General features: G+C 43.0%; 1 protein-coding gene across 2 annotated transcripts in view; it reads right to left on the bottom strand.

Annotated features, from left to right (window-relative positions):
- The window catches only part of LOC143333770 (E3 ubiquitin-protein ligase rnf213-alpha-like), a 29,928-nt gene that overhangs the window by 1,916 nt on the left and 4,823 nt on the right, over positions 1-23,189 (bottom strand). For both annotated transcript variants that reach the window (XM_076752054.1, XM_076752055.1), the window contains exons 5-65: positions 22,952-23,118; positions 22,674-22,841; positions 22,294-22,496; positions 21,905-22,194; positions 21,570-21,829; positions 21,253-21,450; positions 20,943-21,141; positions 20,798-20,853; positions 20,477-20,651; positions 20,233-20,391; positions 20,021-20,119; positions 19,802-19,924; positions 19,474-19,657; positions 19,092-19,265; positions 18,823-18,975; positions 18,117-18,736; positions 17,714-17,873; positions 17,401-17,618; positions 16,810-16,947; positions 16,525-16,689; positions 14,753-16,037; positions 14,452-14,633; positions 14,172-14,327; positions 10,505-14,074; positions 10,281-10,405; positions 10,047-10,163; positions 9,843-9,967; positions 9,617-9,739; positions 9,469-9,530; positions 9,100-9,253; positions 8,877-9,018; positions 8,592-8,783; positions 8,344-8,474; positions 8,088-8,245; positions 7,783-7,989; positions 7,424-7,611; positions 7,221-7,341; positions 7,028-7,128; positions 6,754-6,936; positions 6,392-6,558; positions 6,187-6,289; positions 5,981-6,095; positions 5,607-5,808; positions 5,265-5,461; positions 5,026-5,148; positions 4,817-4,927; positions 4,386-4,628; positions 4,221-4,296; positions 4,081-4,115; positions 3,897-3,997; positions 3,664-3,820; positions 3,292-3,466; positions 2,765-2,859; positions 2,394-2,645; positions 2,056-2,188; positions 1,653-1,736; positions 1,385-1,565; positions 927-1,128; positions 752-829; positions 433-630; positions 95-184 (exon numbers count right to left, since the gene is read on the bottom strand). In XM_076752054.1, the coding sequence (XP_076608169.1) occupies positions 95-184; positions 433-630; positions 752-829; positions 927-1,128; positions 1,385-1,565; positions 1,653-1,736; positions 2,056-2,188; positions 2,394-2,645; positions 2,765-2,859; positions 3,292-3,466; positions 3,664-3,820; positions 3,897-3,997; positions 4,081-4,115; positions 4,221-4,296; positions 4,386-4,628; positions 4,817-4,927; positions 5,026-5,148; positions 5,265-5,461; positions 5,607-5,808; positions 5,981-6,095; positions 6,187-6,289; positions 6,392-6,558; positions 6,754-6,936; positions 7,028-7,128; positions 7,221-7,341; positions 7,424-7,611; positions 7,783-7,989; positions 8,088-8,245; positions 8,344-8,474; positions 8,592-8,783; positions 8,877-9,018; positions 9,100-9,253; positions 9,469-9,530; positions 9,617-9,739; positions 9,843-9,967; positions 10,047-10,163; positions 10,281-10,405; positions 10,505-14,074; positions 14,172-14,327; positions 14,452-14,633; positions 14,753-16,037; positions 16,525-16,689; positions 16,810-16,947; positions 17,401-17,618; positions 17,714-17,873; positions 18,117-18,736; positions 18,823-18,975; positions 19,092-19,265; positions 19,474-19,657; positions 19,802-19,924; positions 20,021-20,119; positions 20,233-20,391; positions 20,477-20,651; positions 20,798-20,853; positions 20,943-21,141; positions 21,253-21,450; positions 21,570-21,829; positions 21,905-22,194; positions 22,294-22,496; positions 22,674-22,841; positions 22,952-23,118 (14,349 nt within the window). The remainder of the gene's footprint in view (positions 1-94; positions 185-432; positions 631-751; positions 830-926; positions 1,129-1,384; positions 1,566-1,652; positions 1,737-2,055; positions 2,189-2,393; positions 2,646-2,764; positions 2,860-3,291; positions 3,467-3,663; positions 3,821-3,896; positions 3,998-4,080; positions 4,116-4,220; positions 4,297-4,385; positions 4,629-4,816; positions 4,928-5,025; positions 5,149-5,264; positions 5,462-5,606; positions 5,809-5,980; positions 6,096-6,186; positions 6,290-6,391; positions 6,559-6,753; positions 6,937-7,027; positions 7,129-7,220; positions 7,342-7,423; positions 7,612-7,782; positions 7,990-8,087; positions 8,246-8,343; positions 8,475-8,591; positions 8,784-8,876; positions 9,019-9,099; positions 9,254-9,468; positions 9,531-9,616; positions 9,740-9,842; positions 9,968-10,046; positions 10,164-10,280; positions 10,406-10,504; positions 14,075-14,171; positions 14,328-14,451; positions 14,634-14,752; positions 16,038-16,524; positions 16,690-16,809; positions 16,948-17,400; positions 17,619-17,713; positions 17,874-18,116; positions 18,737-18,822; positions 18,976-19,091; positions 19,266-19,473; positions 19,658-19,801; positions 19,925-20,020; positions 20,120-20,232; positions 20,392-20,476; positions 20,652-20,797; positions 20,854-20,942; positions 21,142-21,252; positions 21,451-21,569; positions 21,830-21,904; positions 22,195-22,293; positions 22,497-22,673; positions 22,842-22,951; positions 23,119-23,189) is intronic.

Here is a 23,189-nt window from a genome sequence, read left to right as displayed (position 1 = left end):
ACACAGTATTTATTAAGCCATCTGTAATACTGCTTCTGCGAATGTTAATAATTTTCATCTCTGTATCTGCATATCCACAGCACTGATGCCTTACCCTCTTGAGCCGCAGCATATTTTCTGATTTGAGCGAGGCCAGCAGCTGCCACAGAGCCACACAGTGCTTCAGACAGCACATGCTCAGGGTCTGAGGGCAAAACAGGAAGAAAATGAAGGTCTATCTCACATCCAGCACATAAAAACAAGACCTACAACAATTAAGATCTTGCTCATATAAATCAAATACTCAGGCCAGTTCAAGCCAAATAACAAAAAAGCTGCCATCCAAGGTACATTTGGCAAATTCTTTGTATCGAAAGTAACAAACTTCATTATTCTCTGGAAGCGAGAGAACGTGCAGCATGATAAAACAACCGGTCTCTCAGATAGGCTGACCTTGAGGATGTGCGGAGCCATCTGGTTTTCCATCTGCAGTACCTCCTCCAGGTATGAGGACAGCTGCATGTCAGGCACTCCCCCGGTCATGGCGAGGAAACCGAGGACCACTTCCAGCGTGGACAAGGCCTCACACACCTCGCTGTAGGATTGCAGCTCCCCAGCCACGGCAAACAGGGTGAGAGCCTGGAGAGGCTCCTGTTGGCACGCAGACACATGTCATATCGTCTCATGAAGGTCACGTGTTTATTGCACTAGAACAGGATAAATGAATGACAGTTCCAGTGGGCGACCTACTGTACTAGATATCACAACTTACTTGCTGGAGTTTTGTTTTGACATCCCTCAGGATAATCTCATAGTTGCGGTCATGCCTGTTCACTAGTGTTGGAATGCCCTGTGGAAAAGGGACACATGGGATTTTGACAAATTTCCAAACAAACAGGAGGGATTTTTGGGCAAAAGACATGGCGCTTTTTTTTTCACTTGCTCACATTGAAAGTGATGAGAGGTTTGCCCAGTAAGAAGCGGGACACGATCTGCTGCTGGATCTTGGGCAAGTCGTACTCGTGAAGAGTCTCCTGGCCTTTCTCAATGCTGTACTGGGTGTTGGACAGAACCAGGGGCATCAGGTCCCTCTCCAGCTCATACCGAATCACGTGCAGATCGGTCAGATCTGCTGGGCTCACTTTGTAGCTGGGGGAGGGGGGATAAAAAGACCAGTCACTCATAAGACAGTGTCTCTGCATTACATATATGAAGACATTTTTTTCTGACTTCACCCCTTCCTGGCGGTGACTTTGTAATGAATACATTACCTTTCTATGCTTTTTACAACATCTCAGTAAAACTAATACATAAATACGTAATAGTATGCATTTGGGGGAAGAAGTTCACACACTCTCTTTCTACAGCCAAACAAGTGAGAAAAGTGTGGCATGAGCGCCCCCACCTGGTCTCCTCTCCAGTGTGTTTATCCACACAGTAGACCAGGTCATTGTGCAGAGCAATGAGGTAGCTGACAAGGGCTGTAGAGCACAGCCCTGGGCCTTGTCGCCGAGGTAACAGCACCTTGAAGTCACTGTTGGGGCCCAGGTCCATCTGGCAGTACTCAGCCGGGATCTTAATCTCACCTGAAAGACGAAATATTCAAATCCACGTCAGATCACGCCAGCTGGTGTGCAGCAAAGTGTGATGTACGTACTGTCAGTGATATTCACCGTTAGTTGCCAAAGACACTCTGAGCTGATTCCAGGTTGTCAGGAAGACTCTGATGTGTTTCTCATACCAGGCTTTCAGCGATGCTGCACACATGAAGAAAACAAACACCTCATCCAAAGTGCACACACACACAACAAGACATAGCTGTTCACATTAGTGGCTCTCACGTGTGGAAGACATTTTGCACTTTTAAGAATACTCAATCATTGTCTCCTTCCAGGTTTAAACAACTCATTCCTTGGCAGGCAGCTTTTCAAGCCGTACGCTGCCAGCTATTTTACTATGACATTTCCGAGAAAGAGGTAATTAGGAGCAGCGTGGAACATTGCATCTCATGTGTAAGTGAGTCATACAGTTAAAAAAAAGTTGAGACCCGCTGGTGCAGACAGTTAGTTTCAGTACCCGCTTTCTGACTTCGGAGGAATTCGCTGATGGTGCTGTAGGTCAGCTCGGTGACGTTTTGAAACTTCTTCACCAGATCTCTCTGGAGTGTGAGGATGTCAGGAAGGTGCTTGACCAGTCGGAGCTCTGCTTCCTTAAAAAAAAAAAAAAAAAGTGCTCTTTTAGTGAATGAATCAAACTGAAACTCTCATATGTTGCAACACTGCAATCAAATGCCATTACGACCTGATTTTAAGGGAAATGTGACATTTTCTACTGTTCAGTTTAGGAGTAACTTCTCCAAAAACCTGCTATAAGTAGACACAGCGGACTTGCATGTTTGGTCACCATTTCCTTACCTTGTGCAGAAATCTCCAGAGCACAGGCAGGGTGTCTTTGCCATCATTCTGCTCTACAATGTGGGTGAGGCTCAGCAGAGACACTTTCTCCCTGCAGCTCCACACGGCAGAAGCATGGATCAGAGACTTTGGGGGAAGTGAGGCCAAGAAGAGACGAGGATCGCCAAACAAGAGTTTCATGATTGGGTTGGCAGAGATGCGAGAGTCATTCCGGATGAATGTGTTCACTTCATTTAGCTGTCTATCCAAGTTCTGTGGAGGAGAAGATGACAGACGAAAACAAGGTGTTGTATGAAGATCTCTTCCAAACAGGCTGGATTATTTGCTGACAGTCTTTTTTTGAAGGAATGCAAAGTCAAAAGTGTTTGTACCTTCAGCTGAGGTGTGATGATGGCGTTGCTCATTTCCATCTCCCATCCATTTCTAGCTTCTTTGGTGGAGAGCAGATTGTTGGGAGGAACAGGCCCTGGAAGGAAAGACCAGCTGTGTTTAATAGCAGAAGATGATCCAGTGAACCGAGTGTTCAAGTAGAGGGCCAAAATGTAACCTAGGTATGGTGTCGTCAGAAGTTACCATATTAGACTATGTAGAACACACATAAAAAAAGAATGCAATCATTTGCAAATCTTAATGTCCCATGTATGGATGCATAAATCACAAAATCAGCATCACAATTTCTACCACTAGGTGCCACCCCATCCTGTCTTTCCTAATTTTGTGTCACTGCCCTGCAGCCTACAAATTTACAGTAACAAAGGTAGGAGCAACAAACTTTACAATAGAGGTGAAATCAGTAACATGGCTGCATGACACTGGTTGAAACAGGTTGGTATTCAAACTCAGCTTATTTCTGGCATCATTATGTCTTCCAATACATTTGTTGTAAGTTGTTCCTTACATTGTTGTTGCTGTTGGAGTTCCAGGAGGCTGCTGATGAGCAGGTGAACAGTGCTGACTGTGTCATCCGTCCCCTTACCCAGGCATCTGATAAGATGTTGCAAGTCCTTTCGCAGGTGAGCAAGTAGAAATGTATCTGGTTGAGGTACCGGTGGCTTAATGATGGCAGAGATAGACTAGAAACACGAAGAAAGTGAATGACTGATCAGACCTCTTGAAAACGAAGAGCAGAGCATCAACAGTGCGGTAACTTTAGACTAATGGGGTTTGTGAGCCTTTTTTTCACCTACAATTGCATAGTCATAGTCAAGAAAAATATTGCAGGAAGAAATTATCTCCGTTAGAAGTGAACTCATGATTTTGTCCAAGTTACCTGCAGGTGGCTGCAGGCACCGAGCAGCATGGCCATGTGAGTGAGCATGCGGACAACAGTGAAGGGAACAGGGGAAATGCTCTTTGTGTCCAGCATGTCTGGATTGTCCCTGCGTCTGGGGTCGCCGAGGATGTGGCCTGACTGAGTGCGGTCACCCCTGTCAGAAGACAATTCATAAATAAATACAAAACCTAACAAAATATACGCTAACTGTCTTCTGTATTATAACTTACTGCAACTGAACAGCTTGAAATCCCTGCACGGGCTGGTGGTTGTCTCCTCCAATCTCAACACCACAGTCCACACAATGGCTTCTTTGCATGGGCTGTCCACACTAGAGGAAAAGATACACAAAGAATGAGAAGAATACTACTAAAAATTGCAAACTTATTATGAGTTGGACAGAACATAACGTACCTCTCCAATGGTGCAGGGGTGACCATTTCGACAATCTATGGTAACATCAAATCAAAATTTAAGATGAATGTGTTTAACATGACTGTATAGATTCTTAAACAATATTTAAAATTTGAAATTGTTTTCTGCCTGTGACTTACGGTACCACCGCAACTGTCCCAGAGCTTGTTGAGCCACTACTAACATGTCGTCTGCCATGGTAGGCAAGAAGGCCGCCTGTACCGACAGATAAAAACATCCAACTCACTTCAAAGAAGAGAGGGCCTAGATGCCAAACACTGAAAGCAGCTGCCAATAGTACACACCTGCATGTTGGCAGGTGCCATTGCCAGCTGCTGCAGTGGAGTCAAGATCCCATGGTTCCCACAGAGCAAGACAGCAGCCAGGTGAATAGTTAAGTCCACCAACACACACTGGTCACCAGAGGTCCCGGGACGAATGATCAACAGGCTAAGCTGGTTGGTTACCAGAGACCGGGCAAATGCCTTCAGCTCTGGGCTGGCAAGGAATCGGCAGGCCTGGATGTAGGTGACCAGGCCTTCCACTTGCTGTAGGTACAAAGACACATAAACATATATATGTACTATACTGACACAGACAGAAAAGTCCACTAAAGAACTGCACAATTTGTATTTAATTTACAATTGCAAGCAGAATATTATTTGAAAGAAACTTGAAATATGATAAAAGATGATTATATAAGGGTAGCTCAGTGGGTATTAATGTAAGGGTCTACCTCAGGCTTGGGGTGGAAGCTAGCATTGGCTTCTCTGTAGAGAGTGGTGACTTCTCTGTACAGTGCCAACAGAAGATAAACTGTTGTCTGCTGTGGTGAACATCCACACCCCTATGAAGAAAAAGCAAAAGCGTAGCAGTGTAAACATGCAAATAAAGACGGAGTACGGACCTGATCTGAGTCACTACAAGAAAGAGATGTTACATTACCTCACAGATCTCTTCCAGTCCGTCCACTTTTCCTTCCATAACTACCTTTGCCACTGCATTTCTGATAGTTTTGTAGTGCTCCCCACACACAAGATACTGGTCTATTGGAGTGGCTTCTTCACTCTGGGTGTAATGAAAAGTGAACCAGATTATTCCATTACTGCTGGTACTCCATTTAGATCACAAATGTGCCTTCACTCAGGCACTAACACTGAAAATGACAATGTGGATAATTGAACCTTTTGCAGAACTTCTTCAGGGAAAAGCCAGCTCATTGTATCCTCTTTGAGGAGCTTCAAGACAAACTCGACTCCATGTTGGCTGCAGATCTTACGGATCAAGTAGACACGATACCAGTTGTTCCCACTGCGCCTACACAAGTTCACCACACTGGCCAGGAAGGCTGTGGTTCCACTTCGACCACTGTTCTCAGCCCCTGGGATGTTTAAAAACAAAAGGAATGACGTTTCGGTAAAACAACCAGCCTAAAAACATGCATCAATTACAAATGTCTTTACATTTTTAGTCACTGATAGGTGTACAGTATATGAAAAACCTGTAATTTATCAAAACTGACACACCTCTGGCTCTTAGTTTTTCCATGATGAGGCTAGCAGCCATATCCAGGTCCATCCGGACTCTGGCCACCTGCTGCAGATACTCCACGGTGGCTGTCTCAGCAGACTGTGACTGCAGGTAGTCAGTCAGAAAGGCACTTTCATGCTGCAGACACACCTGCTGGTCTGCAACGGACCTGAACTGCAACCTTTCAAACATGGAATCCTTGAGAAATGAAAAGGTAAAAAAAGTTAACATGCCATGTGAAAACAACATAGATACTACAATCCACATGTGTGATCAAGCACATTTGTATTTTCTTTATCTTAAAAAGTGCTGCTGAACTAAGGGAAGGCTTTATTTCAAATATACAGTGGAGTCTGAATTCATGTGATACCTCCAGACAGTTAATGTACAACAAGTACAGCTCAGTTTTGTCCGTCTCCTCCAACATGTTGCTCTGCTCGACTGCCACCAGATGCTGCTGCAGGTAACCTTTAACTTCATCGAAGCTTCAGAAACAGCAAAATTTATACAGAAAATGAGAAACACAGCTAAACATGTTAAAAGTGTACCGTGCAATGTGCAACCATAGCATCTCACCTGTACTTCAGCAGGAGTTTGAGCACTACTGACCGAACCACTGGATTTTTATCCACAGAGTCATCAAATGGGGAGAGCGCCTTTGTCAGCATTTGTCGATTACCTGGCAAATAAACCAAAAAAGGATAGTCAGAGCTGACAAAACCTGAGGAGGAGATATGGTTGTGCACACAAACAAGTTACCAAGGCTAGAACAGTGTCCTACCTCTGAGAAGGGGCACAATCTCTGCCTCCACCATGAGAAAGGATAGCAAATGGAGAATGATATCTGAACAGGGAGGAGAGTTGTCCTTGAAGCACACAGTGGACACCAGGTCTATGAAGAAAGCATTGCACTGCTTTCTGAACCAAGCATGTTGTTTGATTTGAATCCTACACAAAACAAGAGACAGAATTACAATTTATGACAAGACAGATTCATGCAGCATGGCACTACCGAGACTAACAACAGCACATTGTACATGAAAGGATTTAGATCAGGATCAGTGTACAGAACCAGTGCATACCAGAGCAACAAGACAAATTAAAATCAGTGCCTGTAGTTCTAATCCACATGCAATTACCAACCTTATGGTGTCTGAAGGAACCATGGGGAAGTCATCGTCAACTGGATGCATGCAGAGGGGACAGTACATCTGACCAGGGCACAACCACTGTTTGATACAGGCTACACAGTAGATGTGTTCACATGGCAGGCAGAGTGGATCTTGGGGATCTCCCATACACACGGGGCACAGCCTAAGACCAAACCTGGATAAAACATAAACAAGAGGTTAAGAATCAAGGTCGAGGCAGAGTAAAGTGGCTGCGAAAATGCAAAGATAGAAAACTGAATTTCTACCTGAATATGCGTTCAATGGCTCCATCTTTGCAGGTTTTGAGCAAAGCAACCACTGCCTCGAATGCCTGATGAGTTTTGAGGTCTGAGTTTTTTTCCAGTACCTTCACGATAGAGCAGACAAAATTCAGTTGCATTTTTATGGTAACTCACTGAATTCTTCTCATGGAAATTCAGGTAAGTACAAAGAACCAACCTGGCCAAACCTTCTTGTATGTTCCAAAACTAAAGGTGTCAACTTATTCTCTATCTCCTCAATGCCCAACAGCATGCGCTCCACAAATAGAGAGAGAGAAAATATCCGATTCCATGCAGCTCTAAGAACACAGAAGCACAAAAAAGTTCTATGCAACCATCCCAATTAGACAACTTGAATATTTTTAGTTAAGCTGGACTTACTGGACTCTACAGACGATTGCCTTGCTCCTGTCGCCATAGCGTCTCACACTGTCCTCTGAGCAGATCAGCTCAATGGGAACCTGGAGTTTCTTAACCTGCCTGAGCCAGGCTTGTCTTTGTGCATCTGTGTCAAGGACTCTTGGCTCCAGGTACTCCACACATGCAAAAGCAGCATACACATCGAGCACCTTGGAGACAGGGGGAATATGATCACTACACATCGCTGGCCACCAAGGCAATGTAAATAAATATTACCAAGAATAATGTCATATCAAAGTCAATATCTTACATGCCAAATTCATTGAAGTAGAGAAAAAAAAGTATTGTTTAAAATAATTTAAAAGTCTTTAGAAGCTCACCAGTTCTACCCCATGTCTGGAATGATGATTCTCCAAGAGGTGCTGGATCACCTGAGGCTCAATGCAGATCATTCTGGAGAGGTTCTGCAGTCGGTTCTTGAACTCATGATAAGCAGCGTGGACCCATGGAAGAGATGCTGCTGTTTCTGTGGCATTGAGCTGCAAGCGCAGCTCATTGACACAACAATTCAAGGCACCACATAGGACCTAGAAAGGCAAATAATGTGCATTAGTATGTACTTGGCCACATCATCATACAGATGTAGCCTGAAATTCAAGGGCTTCAAGTGTTACAAAAAACAAACCTGCAGATCTTCCTGACATGTCACATTCATTGTCATGCAGATGAAATCCTGAAGGTAGCGGTGAAAAAGCTCCATCTGCATCTCTGGGTCTGTTTTCGCAATGTATCGCCCAAGTGGTGTCTTCCAAAAGAACTCATCAAACTCTTGTTGAGTGTGGCCTAACAGATATATACATTTAATGTAAATGCAAAAAGTCACAACATCACCAAAGTAGCGACATGCTAATTATGCAGAGTATCTGAAAACAGACCATTACCTTCATGTTGAAGTGCATGAACCCACAGTTCCTCCAGGTAGTTCTTGATCCTCCAACTGAAGGGCATGCTGCAGCTCATGTTCCTCTCTTGGACAATGTAGTTCTGTACAAGGATTGTTCTTGTCTCGGAGCTGTGAAAAGAGAGAATAACAAGGAGTTTGATTGTGCAAAGTAAACAGTATGTTAAACATTTTTAGTGATAGGAATTTGGTATCCTTCATGCAAACTGCATTAGTACCACCACTTACTTGTGGTCAAGTGTTACTTGTGGGATTTCTAGCAGCTTATCATTGCTGAAGATATCTAACCACAGTCTCTTGACAGATTCGCCACAACTTCTATCCAGCAGGATGTCCAAGTTTTGGTCACGGTCAATGACTGAAATCAGCTGCGCCAAGAAGGGGACAACCACAGCCTGAACACGCTTCCATAAGGTGTGCCTGTCAAAACCACAAAAAGTTAACATTGCTGTTCCAAAAAGTAGGAATATGTATATACAACAAACACAGATGTTCTGCAGCTGAAGCACTCACCTGAAGGTGCCTCCTTCTTGCAAGGCATCAATGTTTGAGGCCTCCTTAATGACCCAGTTGCTTTTGATGGATGAGAATGTGTTGCCTTCATGATTTGCCAGAAGTGAGTGAAGATGTCTCTTCACAGTTTGTAGAAATTCACCTGACAAGAGTTAGATAACATGATGAGCGCTGCAACTCTTTTAACAAAAAGCAAATACTGAACTAAAGCTGTTGTTAGTACCTTTTATATCATCATGGTCACTGAGGAGTGTCAGCAGGATCTCAACTCTCCGAGTACTGCGGAAGCCACTTTCCACCTGGTCCCTCAGCATGCCCACTGCACTCTGCACACAGCTCCGCAACAGTGCTGTAGTGTCCACAACATTTTCACAGCCCTGCAGCAGGAGGGCACACTGGTCAAAAACTGTCATTGCTGTCACACAACAGTGTGTGGCGGAATGAAAGAAAACACTTTTTCTTCTAAAATTGATGCATGTTTGTCCAATGTTAAAAGTGTAAGTTTTCAGTTGAAGGCAAAAAAAATATATACTGTCAATTTGTGGTTTTGCCACAGCAGCAAATGTCTGATATATATGTTGTTTGCACTCACATTTTGCTCGAACTCCACTTTATCTTGCTCATTCTCAGTGTGCATGTCATCCACCTCCATAGCTGTAGAAAAATACTTTGTAATTTAATGCCGCAAAAAGATTGGAATGTAAAAATATTTTATATTCAGGAAACGATCAATCCGTTACCTTCTGGCTGACTCGCCGTTGTTTCAAACATTTGACTGATTGTCATGTTTTGCAAGGCTTTGATGTCTGAAACAATGTCTTTTGACCGTCTGAGATCATCAATGTGAGCTGATCTCCAAGGGCCTGTAAAAATCAACATGTCTTTGGTTAGTCTCTATTCTTCAAACAATGTGATAACAATAAAATGTAATAATTACAAGCAATTCACAAGTTATAGAACCCTCACCTCCATGAAAACCAATATAGGAAGTCCCTCCCTCCATTCTTGGCAGTCTGGTGATAAAGTAGACAAACACCTTGCTCCCCATGCTCTCCTGAGTTACCTTGTTGATTTCATTTATGGAGGAGTACCTAAAAATGAACAGCAAAACTCAACATAACAAAACCTCACAGTGGTGGATACCCAAAAGAGAGGAAATGTTGGACCTACTTTGCAGATGCAATGAGATTGGCACTATGAGAGGCTTCATCAAAATCACTCTGAATGATGAGGATCTTGTTGCAGGGTCCAGTGTTACTGCTTCCATTTTCAGCAGTGAGGAAGTTCCTACAAGAAAACGGGGATTTGATTTTTACACTGCAATCATACCTCAAGCGCAGAGGGGTTAGGTATATTTTTGCACATAATTCTTCAGTGTTTTTCTATACATGCATCCTTACAAACCTGATCTTCTTCAGGAAGGAGTGCTCTGTGTCAAACTGCTGGAGTGAGAGAAGCTCAACACTATGCAACATTTGTTTCAATGGTTCCAAGTCAGATGCTGTCAAAAGTCTGGAGAATGTTGTCACCTATGGTTTAAAATTACAATTATTGAGACCCTATGAGGACTTACAATTTCAGGAAATATCGCATTTGAAACTGGTATTGTATGACAACTTTAAGGGTACCTCTGTGAAGGAGGAGTTGCCTTCCTGCCTTGTGTGAGCAAGAATGAAGTCAGCCAAACAGCTGCTACTCTGTTCTTCAAAGTAGACCCTGGACAGATGTTCACTCTCCACTTTGGGAAGGCCTGTGCAGTCCAATCGCACCACTGAGTCTGGTGTAGCACATTTGAGCAGTACGAGTTTAGCCTCGTTCACTACTCTCCTCTCAGGATCTGAGATCTCTACACTGTACTTCTGCCTCTCTATTACTTGAAGTATCACAGAGGCACACGTGTCTGAGTGGTAGCCGATGAAGACGTCTGCTGGTTTGTACTTGTAAGTCTTAGCTGCTGTGTTTTGACTGCTGAGAGACACAAAAAGTCTCACCCATCTTTCCAATTCATCCACCATCCTCTTCTGTTCTGTTTTAAGGACAGTGTGGATGTCCAGGTAGTGTTTCTCCAGCCTGTTGATGAGAGGTATTGGGAACTGTTTGTAGACTACCTCTCTTTCCTCAATGACAATTAGCCGGAAGTCTTCGTGCACCCTGCATTTCACACGGTGGGTTCCCAGTCCAAGGTCCACATATTTCTGCCCTCCCAAGCAGACATAATATTGGTTGAGGGCATCATAGAGACTTTCATAGAGGTTCTGCAAGTTCAGGAGTACAATTGTCTGACCTGTCTCCATGCAGATCTTTACTCTGTTGATGTTGCGGCAGATTTGGGTATACTCTTGATCTTTTGGAAAACTGGATCCAAAGATTATTTCTGGCTGACTGCTTTCTGAAAAGAAGCTTTGCTGCAGGATCTGTAGAGCTGCATAGTTTTTTGTTAGCACGAGCAGGTATCGACATTCTTCTTCCTGTCCGACGGCCTGAATGTTTTCTCTCACAAACTCAATGGCACTGATGTTCTCCAGGTTGGGTGCAATACGCAATGTTTTGGTAAAGATCTTAACTGCATTTACATCATCCCTGCCACTGAAATTTCTCAACACTGCCTTCATGGTTTCCTCTGCAGTAGGTTTCCGTTGAGAAGCCTTGGCCACTGAAAAAATCATTTTAATTAAGCTGTAATAGTCACGTAGGCCAAAAAATCCTTTGCCTTGTTTGTGGCAAATGTGCAGGTAGGCTTTTGCAAAGGGTTGGAAGAAATCCCTGACTTTCTCCAAAACCATTTCATCAGATCTGCATATGCCTTTAGCACTCTCGATGAGTTCCCTCTCATCAGGGTCCCCACGGGAGACAAAAATGCCTCTGTTCATCTTTGCAGGGTCTAAAGCCCAGTTGGAGATGCCAATGAATCCAACCTTTTTGTGTGGTAGTGGCTCATCATCAATGCATCCCTCCTCGAGCAAGGGATGAAGGGTTTTCAGTGGCATCTTTGGAGAGTCCTCAGCCAGCCCAATCTCATCAAGAACCACAACTGAAATGTACTCATCCAGGTTCTTTCCCTCTTGGAATCGTCCACATTGCTTAAATGTATTAATGATGCCTTCTGGTGTTGAGTGAGGGCTACACTGGAAGGACACCAAATGGATCTGTTTCAGCATTTTGTAGAGGTCAGAATGAGCAGCTTGGCCCTGCATTGCATCTGCCACCAGAGTTTTAGACAGAGATTTTGAACTTCCAGGTTTTCCAACTAAGAAGAGAGGGATTCTTAGCTCAATGCAAAGAACCATCATGAAGACGTTCTCTTTGAGGGCACTGTTTCTTGCAATAGTGTCCCCCATTGGCACACCGCTCAAAAGTAAATCCTGGATGAGTGAGATTTCCTGCATTACCTTTGCCGGACTGTATGGTGGTGGTAAGCTTTTGCTGACTGTCTGCCTGTATTCATCCTTGTTTTCTAGGCAGGCATGGTAGCACAATCCTATGGCCATGACGAGAGACCAAAGCACAGGGTCTCTGACCTCAGACTCTCTCTGTCTCTCAAATTCTTCAAGCTCTTCAAATAGCTTGACGTGGTTGTCATAGAACCAAACAAAAGACTGCATGCAGCGTTCTACATCTCTCAGGCTGACAAAGCTGCATTCATCATTTCTTGTCCGCATATACTTCTGTGAAGCTGAGAGGACATCAGTGATCCACGTGATGCAACTTTGATTGATTGCTTTGTTTTCAACCACTCTTTTGACAATCTGCTGGATGTATGTTTTCTCTGTGTGGTCATTTAACTGTCCAAAGTCCCACACCAGAGGGATCATGCTTGGGGGCAATGCTTGAACTCTATAGACTAACTGGCGGAGAGGGATGGACCCAAGCTTTTCATCTGTCTCTTCAGCTCGAACTCTGTACCCAAGGCCAGCAGATTCTAACCTCTGAATCATCTCATCTGTGTGCTTTCGGTAAGGGTTGCATGCTGCGATAATCTGCAACCCAGAGTCTGGTGTCAAACTTTCTCCCTTGACTGTCTTGTCACAGAGGACCTCCTTGATGCTGCTGATGGCCTCAGTAGTGTTGGCCTCATCAAAGAAGAGAACAGAGTCAAATCCATAGTCTTGCTTGTTCAAACAAGCAATGTCTTCTGCTTCTCTGACTTTGGTGTAAATCATCTCTGAAGTTGTCCCTCCATGCACCTTGACCAGTTTCATGTTATCAGTGGCCACTCCACCCCTCCGCAGCTCACAAAGGTATTTGATAAGCCTTGTTTTGCCACACCCTGTCTCTCCCATGATAATGACTGGGATGCCGCACCTGAACCGCATATGGATTGCCAGCATCTTCAGTATGTTGTCAGTTGTGAGCTCATATGTTTCATCAGGGTCAAGAGGCCACTGGACACCAAGAACATTGCAAACTCGTTCTATTTTCTCCCCTCTTGGAAGGCTATCAAAGTTGATGTTGAAAGGGACTCTCTGTAGCTTCAGGCCTTCATACAATGCCCTTGTCATGGCATTCTTTTTTATCACCCTTCCAGAGGTGGGATCAATTGCATCAACAGACTTCTGTTCATTGGGCTGAAGATGGAAGCCAATGAAGGTCATGGAATTATGGTCATCATTAAAGAAGATGTATGGATGTGGTTCTGTTTCCCATCTCTTTCTGATCAGAAAAGGAGCCAAGTCCTCATCTCGGACATCTGTCATGTCCATCTGCTGCCTGCCTGGACTCTGGTCAGAGATGCTGAGTGATGGAGTGGCAAAGTCCTTTGCCATCAGAATCATGAAGTCCACCACAAAGGTTTTGAATCCAGTTAGCGTGTCTTCTGTGACAGTGGCATCACAAAATACAGATGTCTCGCAGTCTTGCAGCTGGAGGTTAAGGAACCATGCAAAATTTCTCAGTTCTGCCCAGGATGGGTCCATAATTCCACAGTACATGAGAAGCATCTGAAGACATTCCACGTGGGTCCCTTCAACACCTCCATATGTGAACACATCAAGATCAATGTGGTTATAAAACCGTGTGAGATACTGATATGGCCGCTGAAAGGCTGCACTCCTGAATTCTTCGTCATCCATCAGTGGGTCATCCATGCTCGCAACCGTGGGATCTTCTTGCTTCCTCATCTCTAGCATTAGCACCTCTTTGGGTGGTCGGCAGAAAATATTTGGAAACACGTCTGTGAATGTGCTGTTCACAGTTTGAGCCTATGAAGAAACCAAAGATGAAGACATAGGGTGAGCAATGGTTTAAAATAAGATGACAAATGATTAGCATTAGTGCCAAACTTGCAAAAACTCTTACCTGCCGTGAGGCATTTCTGGTTGACTTGACAGTAGGCTCTAAAATCTCTATGACATAGAGCTGCTTGTCATTGCACTTCCACATGTTCCCCTCAGTGTCCATCAAATAGCGCAGAATCAACAATTTGAAAAGAAACTCATGGAGACCTTTCTGGACCTTCAATCACATAAAACACAGTCCATTAACATCATACGTTAGCTGTCCAGACATATTCTTTTAATAAGGCTGTAGTATATAACACTATGCTAAGCACTTTCATCACTTTAAGATTCATTATTACCGAGGATGTAATGTCAAAATGGAAAACCATGAGTTCTTTCTTCTTGGGGATGTTCAACAGAGACTGAAGGATGACATTCTCATCAACATTAGGTTCAATCAAGCGAATGCATTTCATCATTGTTGACTTTTTGGTTGAGTGCTCCAGCTTTTCATACAGCCTCTTGATGTAGAGCGATTTACCTGCAATTTTAATAACAAAAAGGTCATTATGGCAGGTATCGATAAACTTAGGAGTGAAATATTCACCATCAGTGAAATGATCAGTCTGAAATAGCAGTGTGCTTTAAATATGTACGCACCAACACCAGCCCTCTTGGATGAGACAACACCAACGCACAGTCTGTCTTTGAATGCAGCTGCAGCACTACACTGATCTTCTGGGACAACAAAGTGTTTGTGGAGGTAGCACTGCATCCTCATCAATGACTCCTGAGGAATCATGTGCAACCTGTACTGGCTGAAGGCTGAAGGAAGGTAGGCATGTTCTCTTTCTGAGCTGCAGATGATAACAAGCCTGTAGTCTTTCCTGCTTTGCAGTTTCATTCGCTGAAAAAAGTTCTCAACTTTAGAGCTCACATCATAAGTCAGCAGATCTCCATACAGTAGAGAGTGTATCTTCTGTCCCCTGTAGCCGCTGCTGAGACATCGTCTGAGGAATAGCTCAACCTGTTCGTATGGTGTTGAAGAGTTGCACAGGAGGACTTCATCATAGGTGGGAAGTGTCTCGTCTTCACTACACATGTAAATGGAGATGCAAGATGTCAAGACCTCATCGTGCGGGCAAACAATGAGGTTTGGATTTCCAGTGACCAGGCCTTGAGGCAGCTGCCTCTTTATGAGGTTTCCCATGTTATCCTCACACATGTCTTCTTCACTCTCATCTTCTTCACTCTCATCATCTCTGTTGGCCAGTATTTCCAACAGCCTACCGAGACTTATTATATCAAGAATGTTTGGAAGAAAATTCTTCATGTCTTTCATATAAGCATTCCATATCAGATCAAATTTTTGTGAATCATTTGACTCCACAAGACTTGGCAGAGGATCCAATTCACTGGTGAAGTCTGGGTCTCCCAGCTTACTTCCTGGCACCACAGCAAAAGTCTGGAACTCAATGTCCTTATTTTGCTCCTCTTGTTTGGTGAGGATTTCATACTGGAGTACATGCCTGACCTGCCTCAAGTCTGAGGCTGTGCAATTTGGCTTGATAAAGGACAGCATCATGAGAACTTGGTCCTCTACAATGGTCACATTTTTCTGAGTCAGCTTGCTGCACAGGTAGACAATCTGTTCAGCTGTGTAGTAGTTCAGATAGTAATACTGGGATCTCTGTTTGTCCACAAAATCCATCCAATAGTCCAGGCATTTCTCCATTTTCCGGCAAAATTCAGGAAGTTGCTCTTCTATGCTGCCCTCCACAATGACAACGCTGACAGCACTGCCAAGGTTGAAGTCCATCTTAATGCTAGGTTCCTCACTGTTTAAATAGCAGTTGATTTGTGCTTCCCAGTGCCTGAACAGAGGATTTCCAGCAGTGTAGAGGGCAATGAACGCCTCAGCTAGTCTTTGAACACTGGCGAAAACCTGTAAAATAAATATAAAGCTACAGTTGCATGCTTATCTTTTTCAAGAGGGAAACAATTATGTAAACAAAATCTAAAATACTTAAGGTTACTTAAGGAGATACTGCATTATCTTAGCTCACCATGCACAGAATAGCTGTCAGTTGTTGAGCTAATGAGGATTATTCCATATGCAGTGCATTGTTAATTACAAGTCCAATTCCAACAATTACAATTCCAAGTCAACACTGTTGATGCAGACATTTCATTAGCTCTGTCCCTTTTGAATGATACAAAATATTTTCTTACTATGACTTATTATCAGTATAGCTATTATTATTTTAGTTTTTTATTTATTTTTTCAATTATTTTTTTAATCATAATTATCATCAACAGTACATTATAGACGTTGAGCAGAAACACTGGTAGTATTAATAGCACAATTTCAGCTTTAAGGCTAAAAAAAATAGCCTATGTTCATTAAATAAAAAGGAAACATTTCAATTTACCTCCACAAAGTGATCAACTTCATTCTGGCCTTGGTCCCCTTTCCCAGACATGAGCATGAGTTTGTTCTGTAGCTCCCGCAGGTCCTCAAGAGAATAGCAGCGCATCTGCGGAGACTCATAATGCTCCTCTGGAATCTGCAGCTTCAGGACGGTGTCAAGACTCAACTGGATTGAAAATCAGAAACACACGAAGTAGACATCAGTTTGTGGGAAGTATTGTTCTCAGAGATGACCTCTGTGCTGCATGGACATAGGGACACCATCATCCTTGATTTTGTTATTTACCTTTTTTACACTTCTTGCACTGATCAGGTAGGTCCCCTTGTTGTTGATGGCTGATGCTAAAGAGAGAGATGACAGTTCCACTGACCCATGACTGTCTTTCACAGTCTTCAACCAGTCCAAATGGCGTGCACTGTCCCGCTAGAAAAAAACACAACATTCTTAATTGTGCTGTGTAATACAAATTAAGGGTTATGTTTAACCCAAGTTCCCTGTCTGTATGATAATAACAGTCATATGAGGGTTTGTAGTTCATTTACTATTTGTATCATCTATTAGTAACGTATATCAGAGAAGCATTCCTTGCAAAATCTTAACCTGCAAGGAACTGATAGCTTCTATGTGAATGAGAGTAAAACAATCTCAATATCTGGAATGTTCTCTAGCTTAACAAACAGAGAAGTAGAAAACCCCAAACCATCCTCCTCTAAATGCTCTAATGTCAAGCATCCAAAACTCTCTGTGGAGTCATAATGGCATCGACACTCTGCTATTAGGTAAAAAATTTAGGAACATCTTCAGACTAAAGGCCGAATTGTAATACTTCATCATGCTGAAATTTTTAGCAGTAGTATTAGAAAGGCATCATTTTACCAGTTTTTTCGGTAGGTTGCTGTCATTCTCCAAAGCTCTCCAGAGCTTCTTGAGTACTTCTTTGAAGTGCTGAAAACCAGAGTCTGGTTTGAGCTCGTATAGCACTGAAGAGTAACCGAGGACAGCGTCATGGAAGCAAGCGACACGATCCACTTCCATGTCATTCTCCCCCGCAGAGATGGAAGCCAGGTCAACAAACACCTTCAACTCGTTGATGTCTGAAGGAAAGTGACATGTTTACTTTACTAATTTGCCTGAATGAGCATTAAAATACATTGGTGTTGTGACTACAGCAGAAAATAACTACTCCTACCTTCAAGTGCATCTTTGACCCATTGTACAAAGTGTCCTCTGAGTCCCACCTCCTTTAGGCACAGCCTGCGGGACTCAGTGATGTCCACCAGAACCTGCTTTGCCTGCATCAAGTCATTGTCAATCCGCTGGAGCTGTTCTCTCTGAAAGTCTTCATCATTCTAAAGGGAGAAAACAGACAAAAGTCAGTTAACTTTGCCCAAATACTTCCGAATAGGTATGAGAAACACTCATCACCAGGAGACAATTTATCTTCTGTTGTTCTGGCTCAATATAAACACTGCACTTCTATGCATTGTAACCTGTACACATCTTCAAATACAGTAAATTAATGCACACCGTATAAAGAGGAATTTTCAAATAATGTGGAGTAAGTATACTTAGTTCAAAATATTTCCACTTACAACTACTGTCAGTGTCTCCAGAACCTTGAAGTCTCCTTGAAGACAAAGCGTTTCTTTGACCTTCATGATAATTTGAGCTGAAGCCACAGCTAGATGAAGCTCGTGATACTGCTCGATCTGGTGGACCCTGCTGTGGATCCACTGTTTGTCGGTCGATTTATCAACTCGGCACATGATGTCCAGGTCCTCTGCAAGCTCATCGTACTTGCCCTTGTAAGCGCCAAAGAGCTGGTTTACCTCCTCAAGCCTTATACTGCCATTCTTCAAACAAGTGTAGATATCTCTGTAATCAGCAAAGCAAGGTTGGAAAATGTCATCATGGATAGTCTGCGGTGTTGCCATAATGTCCGCAACTTCATGCTCATCAGGATTGTCGTCTTCCATTTCTTCATTTGCCAGGAGTTTGGCTTGTTTCTCCCAGCACACTTTGAATATATAACTGTCTCTGAAGGTGTACAGGACGTCTGCCATGTTTCTGATGTCTTCATCCAGTCTGAAGTAGGTGACAACCCCGGCAATTTGAGAGGGCATTTTGTCAATTCGATGAACCTCCATGAAGTGGTTCAGGGGCATGAGCTCAATGTTAACATGCTTCCTCTCTTCCATGTCAGCAACATCAACTGTGATAGAAATCAAATACAAATATGTCAAATTTGCTGCAACTGCATGATCAAACAAAGCCATTCTCCAGACACGAGCGTCATACCTGTCATATATTCTTCAAGTTTGTGGCTCATTGTTAAGAGGACATCCACAAGCTCCTTCTCATGGTACACAGCTTTCACTTCGTCTAGTCTCCACTGTAACAGCCTCCTCATTTTGGCATTATCCTTGTACTGCTCATTCTCTGAGAGGCAATCTGTTAAACCACATATAGTGCAAACATCTCAGTATTTCTATTCGGCCAGTGCATGGCATCATATGAAACAAGCACATTCTGGGGTTATTTCTTCATGACAAGCAGACCATCATTACCGATCTTCAGCAGGTCCAGGAAGGCGTCTCTCCTCTCCAAAATGATATTGAGCAGGCTGATCTTAATGCTTCCATTGACCAGCTGATCACTGACAGCTGTGAATGCTGATATGGCTACAGCAATTCTGTCCCTGGCATCTTGAGAGAGCTTCTCAATCAGTTGTTCCTCTGCGCCTGCAATGACCAAAATTACATGTCAAGGTCTTCAGTAATTGCAAGGTTTAACTTAAACTGGTGTCCTACTGTTGGAGAGTGTTTGCTCTTAAAAATTAGAGATCATGTCACTCCTTTTTCTATTACCATATTCTACCTTCCTACCCTAGAGTGTTTGCCTATTTGGTGTGTGCTTGTTTTAATGGTTTATTTGTTTCTTGGGAAATACCGTGTAGCTGGAAAATTTTTTTGGCTGCAGTCCAGGAGAGGAGGTGCTGAAGGACCACTTCCTCATCTTCCTGATAATTTCCTTGAGGGTCTTTAGGCCAGGATTTCTCAATGATGGCTGAGATGAGTTTGCCAAACTTCCAATTAATCTCGAGCCTCTCCAAGAGTTTCCCCTCAGACTTGCTCTGCAAACGAGGTAAAGACAGCCGTAAACGTTACTGTGCATCTTTTAAAGGTAGATTTGTTATTGTTCTTACTATGGACAGGACTGCTATAAACTATGCCGTTAATACGTGCAGATTTTAGAAATGAACGAGAAGTCTTCATACCTGGCACAAGGACGTAACAGCCTCAAGAGCACACTTCTCAATACTAGCAGCAACGTGTGGATGGGATTCACGGAGTTCCTCGATCTTTGTGCAATAGCATTTGATTTGATCCAGAGCAGATTCCTAAAGCCAGACGGACACGTGCAAACTATGAAACATTTTATAGTTGAACCAAAAGAAATCACCCAGGGATCAGAAAAAAAAAGGTGCGTCACATACCTTTTTGTACTTGCCCTCAAAATCCGTTGCGAATGTCAGTCTCCATTGCTTTGTGAAGTCTTCGTCTTTGAAGTTGATGGACATTATGTTGTTCCACATCTGAAACAACCAACAAAGAAGACACTTGCCATCTTTCTCTACTAATGATGAGTTGTGGAGCATCCATATGTATATTTTGTGATTTATTTGTAAAATATATCAAAACTGCTCACTTCAATCTCGGTTGTGGTCTCAACTTGTAACAAGGCTGACCAACCCCTGTTGAGCAAACCCCTTCTGAACGAATGACTGATCCAGTCTCTCATAATGACCAACGCCTGAGAGATCAAGTCTTTTGCAAATCGCTGCTCTGATTCCCCTTCTTGAGTCTCCTAAATGAGATTTATTCACACAGTATTTGAGAGAGTATTGGAGTGTTAGAAATGCTTACAGCCTTGAGAGATTTGCTTCACATACCTGGTGTTTGTCGCAGTGAACAAAGTCTGACACTGATGCAACCAGATTCATACAAGCTACAGGAATATTAGGGAAGTTCTGGGTATATGAGTCTGGTTTGACTCCTTTGCAGAGCTTCTCCAACAGTCTCACTGCCATTGCTAGGCAGTCTCTCCTATAAGCCTCAGTAAAACGACTAGAAACAAAACAAGAAGATAAAAGCACTGATAAACATGTTACCTTCCATGCAGAAATGTGATTCCATGATTTGCATAACAAAACTGTCTGCGAATTCATGTCTTTTTCTACTGAAAATCTGCTAAATTTAAAAGTGCAACTCACCTGTATTTTTCTTCAATGAGGCGTAATTGGATATGTGAGACAATATCTGATACTGTCTGCAGAACAGAAATCCAACAACATCAATTCATTTAATGAAAAATACTACAACTTAAAAAGATATCTTCTTATTTTGGTTTGCACTTACCGTCACTGTACTGGCGGTAACATCCGATGGAGCCTTGTTGATGAAAACATGAAGCATGTCCAGAAGCTCAAAGTTGACATTCATGCTGATGACAGACTCCATCAGCTCATCAAATGGCATCAAGTACAAGCAGGATTTTACTATCAGGGCATCCACTTCAATCAGATGACTGTGGCTTTTTATCACATTCACCAGTGCCCTGAAAGCAGATAAGGAAGTACACATATGTACAGCAATATCCATCGATTTCCAAATAAATGCAATGGAAGATGTTTGTGAAAGCTGTACTTTCGCAAAGAGGGACTCTTACTTCCTGTCTTGACTGCTCATGTATGTCGCTTCAACGCCTTGCAAACCTGCCCAGGATGGGTTGAACTTTCCAGGAGTTGTTACCTCAAAGGGTTTTGTGGTGCCTCTGAGGAGGTGTAGGAGGGGCAATACCAGAATCCATCGGGGCATGTCTTCTCTTTTCACAGCATTTATCAGAGACACCAACATCTCTGGCAGCCTACAAAAAAGATCATCTTATGAGCATCTGAGCATATAAATCATTACTGACTACAGAGTAATAACTGCCACTTCAATTTACTAACAATTACTGGATTACTGAAAAATCTTGATACCTACTTTTTGAGAACAGAGACATCCTGTGAAAAATTTGCCCAGTATTCTAAAAAGTCCTCTTTGCCACGTTTGGGCAGGCACAGTGCAGTGCAGAGCCGATGAAGTTCAGCACGATCCAGACTGATACCATACTGACGATGGACACAGAGCATGATCACAGCCGCCCTCAAGGGATCCTGAACGTAGAGCATCCTCCCCTCTCTGTCCTTCAGCAACTGAGGAATCACCTTTGTCAGCATGAATTCCTTTAGCATCCTCCTCACCTAGGAAATGAATGCATTGGAGATTACCTTACCTGGACAATGCATAACATTACTGTGTGAAGATTCTGAACTTACATTATCTTTTCCATAGTCTAAGGAGGACCATTTCTTCTGTTTTTCTTCATACACGAAAGGTTCCCCATAAACCACAAAGAACTGATTCAGCTGGATCAGAAAACTTTTCAAATTGACATCAGTCCAGCTCCTGAGAAGATCAAATATGGTCTCCAGCATAATATTCCCAGCAATCTCTCTGCCTTGAATCACATTCTTCTTTTCTTCACGCCATAACGTTTCTTTAAGGCGTGTGAACATGCCCTTCGATGGCTCCACACAGATGATGTCATCATATTGATGCCAGTCACCTTTCAGAAAAAAACATGGGATTTCAGATTAGTAATCAAAATGCTGTTACCAAACAGGCAGATGTGATTACAAATGACCCAAATGAGGGTTGCATTTACCTTCTTCATTGAGGAGATGGGGTTTCACAAACAAACATCTGTTGGTGTGTTGTGTAGAATCCTGTTTGTATATGTACTCATACTCATATTTGCTCTTTTTAGCATGATAGACAATATATTTATATGGTATCGACGTAGACTCAGCTTCATTTTTTTCAGTCAACAGGCTGCCCTCCACCAAAAAACCGTGTTCTCCAAGATCCCTGCGAGAAGAGGAAAAGAAATGTAAATGTACGCAGTGTTAATTCAGCAAGCGCTCTCTGAATTGCTGGTGCAGGGAATTAAACAGTCGAATCCCAGACATGGTCACAGAGAACATTTTTTCACCTCCACCTGAACCTCACTGACTCTTCACTGACACTTCATTGAAAAATAAGTACCTGCTCACAGACAGCTCAACAGCATCTTCTTCCCATGACCCAATGCACTTTCCAGCCCGGATGAAAATACGATCTTCATTTGGATTAAATTTGAAATCTTTTGAGAGAACCGCATGGAAGTAAATTGTGAGCCTGTTACGTGCAGCAATGGTCTTGCTCCTGGTCAGCCTACAAAGCAAAAACGAATACAGTGAATACACATGTTGTAAAAATAACACAGACATGAAACTGGCTGATCTAAAACTAATGTGTGCAACCATCTGAGAATACATTATCACCTTTTGGGTGGAGGCACAGATTCTTTGTCATCCTTGCTGTCATCTTTACTTTCCTTGTCAGCGTCTGAGGTTTGAGCTTTGGTTGAGTCCTGCTTGCTGCCGGACTCCTGAACCACCATGGGCTCTCCTCTCCCCTCTGGGTCCACACTGGAGCCTGTGCTGTCAGCCTGTTCAAGTAGCATTACATATATACCTTAAACTCTTACGCTAAAAGAATAAAATGACACCTTCTGTTGAG

The sequence above is a fragment of the Chaetodon auriga genome, chromosome 16 (assembly GCF_051107435.1).
Source record: "Chaetodon auriga isolate fChaAug3 chromosome 16, fChaAug3.hap1, whole genome shotgun sequence".
NCBI lineage: Eukaryota > Metazoa > Chordata > Actinopteri > Chaetodontiformes > Chaetodontidae > Chaetodon > Chaetodon auriga.
This window is presented reverse-complemented; position numbering and strand designations above follow the sequence as displayed.